Source organism: Zalophus californianus, chromosome 8, assembly GCF_009762305.2.
Source record: "Zalophus californianus isolate mZalCal1 chromosome 8, mZalCal1.pri.v2, whole genome shotgun sequence".
Classification (NCBI taxonomy): Eukaryota; Metazoa; Chordata; class Mammalia; order Carnivora; family Otariidae; genus Zalophus; species Zalophus californianus.
The window spans coordinates 78,891,505-78,900,135 of record NC_045602.1 but is presented as its reverse complement, the minus strand read 5'-3'; the positions used below and the strand labels follow the sequence as shown (position 1 = coordinate 78,900,135).

Below are 8,631 nucleotides of genomic sequence, written 5' to 3'. Positions count from 1 at the left end.
GACACTCACAGAATCTGTTGAATTCAATTAAAAGAGAAAACAGTATTTTTAAAAAAAGTCAATGGTGATTGCTAAGGTGACATCTAGACCCAGATGTTCAAATAACACCGTTCTTGCCCATTCTGCAGTGAAACGGTCAGAGGGAGAGAGTGTTAAACCAAAAAGCAGCACTGAAACCTCCAAGCCTATATAAAGAAGAATCACACCATGTTTAGCCAGTGAAAAGGACTAGTATTTAAAATATATTTTAATGAGAACACTTTCTCACTACCTTTAAATAAAAATGATTTGCATTTTTTAATATGAAACTGCTCTGGCCTTAGGACTTAACTGCTTCCTGGTCTATGGGGTTTAGATGCCACTGCACCACTAATTCCCCAGTGCTCTTGAGGCACGTGTTAGACATGTCCTCCTCTGCTGGAAGTCCTTGGGGCAACTTCAGGGGCTTGATCCTGTGACATAAGAAAATGCTTTTAGAATTATATTAGGTAACACATTTTAAAAAATCGCTGACAAACAACAAACCTTATCAAATGTTTAACCACTTTCAGTTTTGCGTTCACTGAAGGGATATTCTTGTGAACTTGAGGAGTATGTGCCTAGAAAGAAAGGAAACCATGTAATGGATCAGTTTCAGAGCAGATGGCCCATGTTTCAGCAAAATGTGAAAATGAAGGCTTATTTTGTCTAAATCAAAGTTTCAAATAAATTACACTAAATAATACATTTAAACAAAAGAAACAACAAAAATACACCTTAAAGAATTATAAAATTTAAAGCAAATTTAAACATCACGTAAGATGACTTAAATAGTTGCATACTTTTTCTAATCCAAGCATCTTTATTATATCTTTTTCCCAATATGGACGTCTTTTTGTACTTTTTATTCTGGTAACAATATGCAGTTTATGAGGGTGCTGTGGATCCCCACCATATTTTTCATGATCTGCAGGTGAAGGCTGAAATACCTAAGAAAGGAGAATTATAAATGGTAAATTTTCAACTTCTTTGTATGTATGTTTTTCAACTTCTACATATCTATGCTTCTAAGTACCTCCTTTTTTCCTTAAAAAAAAAAAAAAACCCAACCAACCACATAACAATCTCATGCCAAATTTTTCTGTAATCCTATCCTCAAATTGAACATTTATACCCATCTGATTACTTAGACAGAAAAAGTCTAATAATTTCATACTCTGAAAAAAGTATCACACAGGCAAAAACTGTTTTAAGAGTGAAGCAGGAGCCACCAGAGGACACTGAAGAGTTCAAATGTCAGAGACTGTATTAGCACTGTATAAGCTGGGCACAGCTGCATCCCTTCACCCCGTTCAATCAGGGGGACAAAGCTAAGCTTACAATGACAATAACACTTGAGGATCATAAAAAAGTATGTACAAAGTACTAGAAGAGTACAGACAAATGACTGCCCATGAAGGATTAGAAATGGCTCCAAAGAGCTGCTATGTGAACTGATTCTCTAAGAATCAAGATGTTCCAGTAAGCTATCCCACGAAAACCTTCCCTAAATACATAAAATGTACTGAATAAGGATGTACATGGTAATACTACTTGTAATACTGAAAAATTTAAAGGCCACATCCATGTTCCTCATAGAATAACTAAATGAATTAGGATGCATACATTATAAATAAAACTAACAATAACAAAACCAAACAAAATACGATATAATTAAATAAACTATGATGTATCCAATGGCACACAATGCTGCCATTAAAACAAATACAGCTTACTATCTTAGCAGCTACTAATGTTGAAGAACAGCCATAATACATTCTTGAGCAAAAGAAAAGAAAAATCCACACAACCATGTGTAATAGGACTTTTTTTTTTAAAGATTTTATTTATTTGAGAGAAAAAGGAGAGATAGAGAGACAATATGAACAGGGGGAAGGGGCAGAGGAAACGGGAGATGCAGACCCCCTGCTTGACTTGGGGCTCAAACCCAGGACTCTGGGATCATGACCGGAGCCAAAGGCAGACGCTTAACTGACAGAGACACCAAGGCACCCCTGTAGTAGGCTCTTGTATTTGTTTCATGTGTACCAAAATACACAGGTTTGTATATATGATACATTACATAAATACTGATTCTAAGAAATCATTTTATACACACACACACTTATGTATGTATAAAGGTTTCAAAGATATTAGATCAAGAGTCATACCTCTGGGGAATCACACACACAGAAGATGGTACTTTAATCCAAAAGCATATAATTCAATCATGAACATAATATTATAGAAACTTATCCTTGAGAGGCTCCCATTATATTGCTAAATGAAGAAAGCAACTAGAGAAACAGTATACATGAGATGATTCACATCTTTAAAAACATATAACAGAAAAGGATGTGGAAGGTATTGACAGTAGCTGTCTCCAGGTAGGTGGGATTAAGAGTGCTTTTCAGTTGTTTTTGCTTGTTTGTATTTTCTAGGGGTTTTGAAGAGACGCAGGGTGAGAAGAATGGTGGAAGACAGAGTATGGGGCAGACATGCCAAAGAAAAGGAGAGAAGATATAAAGAAACTGTGTAAAGAGCCTGAAATATTTGGGAAAACCAAGTGGTTCTATGTGGCTAATGTAGGGACAAAACACAAAAAGCAATGTAGCTAGTGTCTTCCGAAAGAATGGTATGTACACATAAATCTAGCAGTTCTCTCGCAAAGATTCCAAGTTGCAATAGTCAAGATAGAAAGTGAGAGCCACATAGACAGTGTCTGAGCAGGAAGAAGACTCACTGTTTTGAGGACAATGGTGGTAAGAAAACACAAACTATTAATGCAAAAAACCATAAGCAGGAATAAACAGATTCTAAGATGATAAAAACCTACTACTACAAAGGCCGGTGGCACATTTAAAAAAAAAACAATCATTTAGATAAATTCTACCACGCTTTATTTAAACTCTGCCCTACCACCAACATCCACAAATAACTTAACATAAAAGTTTTCAATATTACAAAAGTAGGTATCTTTTAAAACAGCACATGCTTAAAAAAATAGTAATTCTAACCCCCCTACCCCCCAAAACCCTTCTTCTTACTTTATCTGGAATTCTTGACTTGGTAAATTTGTGACGAATCCAATCCGTGCAAATAAGAGACTCCACACCTTTTGTCACAGTCTAAAACATGATATAAAACATTTTTTTTAAGAACTCTGTCTACTGCAGAAATCCATACCCACCAATTTTTAGGTGACAAAAGTCTGTTTTTACCTAACCTATAATTATCAAACATTTATCTCAGCCCCTCAGCTGAATGAATATATTCATCTTACCACTAACATTAGAAAGCAAAAAGCTCGTAAATATGACTTTTCTGTTCTTTTTTTTCAAGTTTTTATTTAAATTCCAGTTAACATACAGTGTAATATTAGTTTCAGGTGTAGAATTTAGTGATTCCTCACTTACATACAACAGCTGGTGCTCATTGGAAGTGCCCTCCTTAATCCCCATCACCCATTTAGCCCATCCCCCTACCCACCTACCTCCCTTCTGGTAACCCTCAAGTTTGTTCTCTAGAGTTAAGAGTCTGTTTTTTGGTTTGCTCCTCTTTTTTCTTTTTCCCCCTATGTTCATCTATTTTGTTAACTTAAATTCCACATATGAGTGAAACAGAGACTTCTTGACCAGGGGTTGGCAATATTTTTCTGTAAAGGACTAAACATGAAGTTATTTCCAGCTTTGGGGCTGTATGGTTTCCATTGCCAAGTCTCAATTCTGCCACTGGGGGGCAAAAGCAGCCCCGAACAATATGTAAACAAGTGGGCGTGGCTACATTCCAATAAAGCCTGATTTCCGAAAACAGGTGGGCTGAATTTGACCTGCAGACTGTAGTTTGCCAACCCCTGCTCCACACGATGTGCAATAATAACCTTCAACAATACACTGTAAAAAGAAATGAGTTTATGGTTGTCTTTCTAGTCCCTACAATGCCATCACTCCTAGTTCCTATCTCTTGTTGCCCTTCTGCAATCTTCTAGTCCTGTTGCTCTCAGTCGGCTAAAGAGAAAAGATTCACTGCCAATCCCTCCTATCTGGAAACTCCTCTCTGGATAGGCAATATTCATTCCCTTCATGCCCTTTCTGTCCTGCTGAGGTCCACACATAATTAGAGAGTAAGTAGGAGCAAATGAGCAAGGGAAAGGAAAAATATGGGCTTTTAATCCTGGTTCTGTGCTTATCATCTGTGAGAAATGAGACACCCTCTCAGAGTCAATTTCCTCAGCTGTTTTAAAAGGAAACAATACTGACCCCACAGGATTAATTTAAGGTTAAGGTAATCTACATAAAGCACCTAATATTACTATCTATAGCCAACAGCACACCTGTATCTAGACTCGCCCTCATGAACAGATTAGGCTGAGCTGCTATAATTTCTGTAAGAAAGACTACAAGGAAATCCATGAAAATACAAGCATGAATGGTTTCTGGGAGAGTGCTTTTCTTCTTTCTGCTCTTCCACAGTTTTCTATTTTTCTATGATTGAAAATACACTCTTTTCGTCACTGAAGAGAATAAACCCTTAAACTTTAAAAAGATTAAGGGGAAACCAATACTAGCCATTTTTTACCAGCATGTTCTCCAGGTAAAAATCTTCAAATCTTTAGTGATAAAACAGCAGATAAACCATAAATAAGACTGATCCTCAACACTAAAAAATATATATAAAAAAAGGAACTTGTGCAGTTAAACCTGCCTGGTTGTTTTGTTAATTAAAAAAGAGAAAGAAACAGTTCTTAAAAAATAAAAAAAAAAGAGAGAGAGAGAGATAATACTTGAAACACTTACTTGGTGTCTGCCTGGGGGCCTCTGAACTATTGAGCGCAAAATCCCTGCCATGAGTGTGGTGACTGTTCTCTTCTGAGGCTGTGACAAGCAGAAAATAGATCCGTTAGTCAAATGTGTCTTGGAAATGGCCAGGTGCCCACTTCTGTATTATTAAAAAACTAAAGAACAAGTTAATTATAAACTCAGTTAAAGTTTAACAGTGAAATCTTATTATTTTAATACAATAAAGGTAAGAATAAAGTTCTAATAAATGTGTTATTTGGAGTTCAGCAAAACCATACGTAGTAATTATACATTAACCACATCCTATTTTTGCCAAATGAGTTAGAACCTAGGTTGACTCAACAAAAATGGGCAAAGGAAGTTATTGTTTAAAAAAATTCTCTTCAATAAGCACAAAGAATGCTTGTTAAAGAGTCACAGAAAATGGAAGAGCTAGAAGAGACTGAAGAAATCCCGACTCCTAGAACTAGAATTAACAACCTTCTTACCTTATGTATGTGGAAAATGAAAAATCAATCATTTACCAAGGGCATCCAGTTATCCAAGGAGTATATGGTCTGGAACCCAATTTTAGTTCCTGGTCCAGCATATTTTCACTAAATCATAACATCTTTCTGTTAAGAGGTAAACCATAACTTTCTGTTTTGCATATTTGTACTGTTAAACTATTCTTAACGAACATGCATTGCTTCTATGATGTAGAAAAAGTCATGTTTATTTAGACACAAATAATTACAACCTACTGTACTGATGTATACTAAAAACAGAAAGATTAGGTTTATGAACTACATGTATATTTTGGATAAGTTATTTAATTTGTGTGCTTCAATTTTTTCCCCAGAAGAAAGAATATAATACCTATCTTGCAAATGAGTTATTCTAAAAACACCTAAAACAGTATTTAGCACATAAGAAGCCCTCAATGAATGGCAGCTTTTACTATGATAAAATTATTAAATTATTACAAAACTGTAATAAGAATAACATATCAAAATAGAATACAATGGTGTATTTCAGTGAATCCACCAGATTCTGGCTCACTCAAGCTCTGTAAGTCTTTCCTGTGATGTGGAAAAAGCAATGAAGTTGTGGGAATCAATGCAAGATGTCCCATTAAAAGAGCCAGACTTCAGAAAAATTTTCAGCAACTGAACCAGTCTCTCAAAATTAATTATGCATAGGTTTTAGAAGAGTTAACTACTAAATCCTTAGTGCAATGAAATCCAGAATTTTGTCTTGTTCATTTTCTACTCTCAGCATCTAACACAGTCTCTGATGAACGGTGTTTGTTTCTGAATGTCTGAATCAGTTAATGGGTTAGATCTATGGTCTGCTCAGCTCAGAATTCAGAAGTACCTCAAAATTTCATAACTCTCATTCAGACTTCAGACTTCAAACATTACCATATAGCATAACAATTCCTAGTTCAAATCATCAGCCATTGCTTGGCTGTTTATATAGATTTTATATCAAGGCTTCCTTAGAAGAAACACTTAATTTCCTTAGAAGAGATGCTTATGTAATCCTCAGGCCCTTCAATCAAATAGGTAATGATAAAATATTTTCTTTACCATACTTCTTCCTCCCAAGTTAAACATAATATACCAACCCAACTCATTTGGCTTCACACTATGTTACTCTTTTTCTTATCACTTAAATTTCAACAAAATCCTCCTTACTGGCCTTCTAGCTTCCATTCCAACTTCCCTAAGATCTCTTCTCTATGGCAGCAATCATCTAATTAAAATCCTAAATCATATCATGTCAATCAACTCCTCTTCTCAAAACCTTCCAATGAGCCAGGTTTCTCACTGTTGGAGAAGTAACATATAAACAAGAGGAGAAAGCCAGAATAAATCCATGTGATCCAATGGCACAGGATTAGAGTTCGAACTCATGTTTAGCTAAATATAGACAGTGATGGATATAGAAATAATCACAGACATGTATGAATACGTGGGTTAGCTCTGTTAGCTAAGACGACTAAAAAGCAATGGAATCCCCGTAGCAATGAGCACACCCAGCACCCTGATCTTAGCATTCTCTAATAAAAGAAACCAGGGTTCCATGGAGAAATGGCTGATTGGAGGGCTACCTCAGGGAATATATAAAGATGAGCCTGGAGCATCTTGTAGCACTAGAAAGGAACTACTCAAAAAATCAAAATGATGAGAGTATGTTAAAGGGACATAGGAACCAAGTGAAGAGCTCCCAATGGCAAAAGCTGGACCAATATGAGCTACAAAGTAAAAAAGTACTGGCTTATAATCCAAACCATAAAATAACCATGATTCCATATTCATATAAATAAATGAAGAAGTAAATTAATGGGAGAGAAGAAACAAATGTCTTTTATAGAAGAATTCCAAATAACTTATGCAGATACTTCCCTCTCAAAAAGGTGGAGCAAAACCACTCATAAGTATGGGCTATGCTTAACAACTTGCTCCCAGAGTACAGTATAGAAAGGGTGAAAAATAACATTGTACTAGAGAAACCTCACAAACACTATGTCAGCCAGGTGATCATGGTAAATATCAACTGTGATAAAGTCAAGTTGATAGCATGCATGCTTAATATGATGGAATGAGAATGGCACTTCATGTCTGTGGTCTTCCTCCCAAAAACCCCTAACACCATGCTGAGAGAAAAACATCAAACTCCATTTGAAGGACATTGTGGAAAATACCTGATCAGTACCTCTTCAAATACCTGAGTGCCTTAAAACTGTCAAGGTCACCAAAAACAAGGAAAGTGAGATACTGCCATACTCAAGAGGAACCTAAGGAGCCATGACGACCAAATGGGATTCTGGAACAGTAAAAGGACATCTAGTAAACACTAAGAAATCCAAATGAAGTATGAACTTTGGTTAATGATGTATCAGTATTGATTCATCAATTACAATATATGTACCATACTAATGCAAAATGTTAATAAAAGGGGAAATCAGGTGTGGGGTATACAGGAACTCTGTACTATCTTCACAACTTTTCTATAAACCTAAAATTATTCTAAAATAAAAAGTTGATTTATTAAATACCTAAAAAGCTTTAATGCATTGGAGCAACAGCCAGTCCTTAACCCCCACCTCTAGGACTTCATCTCCAACCACTCTTAATCAATACACACACTGGCCCCCTTACAGGTCCTACAAGTTGCCAGGAAGCCATACTCCTTTGGAAGGCTGTTCTTTCTCCTGTAATGCTCCTGATATTCACATAGTTAATTCTCTCACTTCCTTCAATTCTTGGCTCAAATCTTTTCTCAGTAGGGCCTATCCAAATTCCATTATTCAACATTTTGACCCACCCCCAAACTGTCAGACTTACTTCACTTGATTTTCTTTCCATAGCACTTATCTTCTAACACAGTTTATTAGGTTTGTTGTTTGTCTTCACCCAGTAACATGTTAATTCCGCAAGGACAATGATTTTTAAATTTTGTTTTGTTTTTGGCCTGCCCTGTCTCTTCACAGATGTATCCCAAGCATATACCTAAAGCAGAAGCTGTCATGTACTAGGCACTCAATCAGTTTTTGTTGAATTAAGTTTAATTTACAGACTTCAGAAGGTGTGACAGTCAAAAGTTATGTTTTAAAAAAAAGTAAAGATTATTGTTAATAATAAGGCACACAACTCTTGGGCTCTGAAGTAAGTGGCTCCCAGTTAATGTCTGAATAGTTTTAGACATCCATTTAATGACAAAAGGAGGGGAAACACTACCGAAAATGCACAACACAGAATTTCCCTTTCAATAAACCGAGATCTCTGAAGGCAATAAATGTCTCTTTTAATTCCTAATGCCTATCAAG

At 35.9% G+C, this 8,631-nt stretch overlaps 1 protein-coding gene across 4 annotated transcripts in view; it reads right to left on the bottom strand.

Annotated features, from left to right (window-relative positions):
- Window positions 1-229: 229 nt before the first annotated feature.
- MRPL30 (mitochondrial ribosomal protein L30) overlaps window positions 230-8,631 on the bottom strand; it is a 32,917-nt gene continuing 24,515 nt past the window's right edge. For all 4 annotated transcript variants that reach the window (XM_027620859.1, XM_027620860.1, XM_027620857.1 and 1 more), the window contains 5 exons: window positions 4,815-4,892; window positions 3,066-3,146; window positions 822-968; window positions 526-599; window positions 230-452 (listed from right to left, as the gene is read on the bottom strand). In XM_027620859.1, the coding sequence (XP_027476660.1) occupies window positions 320-452; window positions 526-599; window positions 822-968; window positions 3,066-3,146; window positions 4,815-4,865 (486 nt within the window). In that variant the 5' untranslated portion in view covers window positions 4,866-4,892 and the 3' untranslated portion in view covers window positions 230-319. The remainder of the gene's footprint in view (window positions 453-525; window positions 600-821; window positions 969-3,065; window positions 3,147-4,814; window positions 4,893-8,631) is intronic.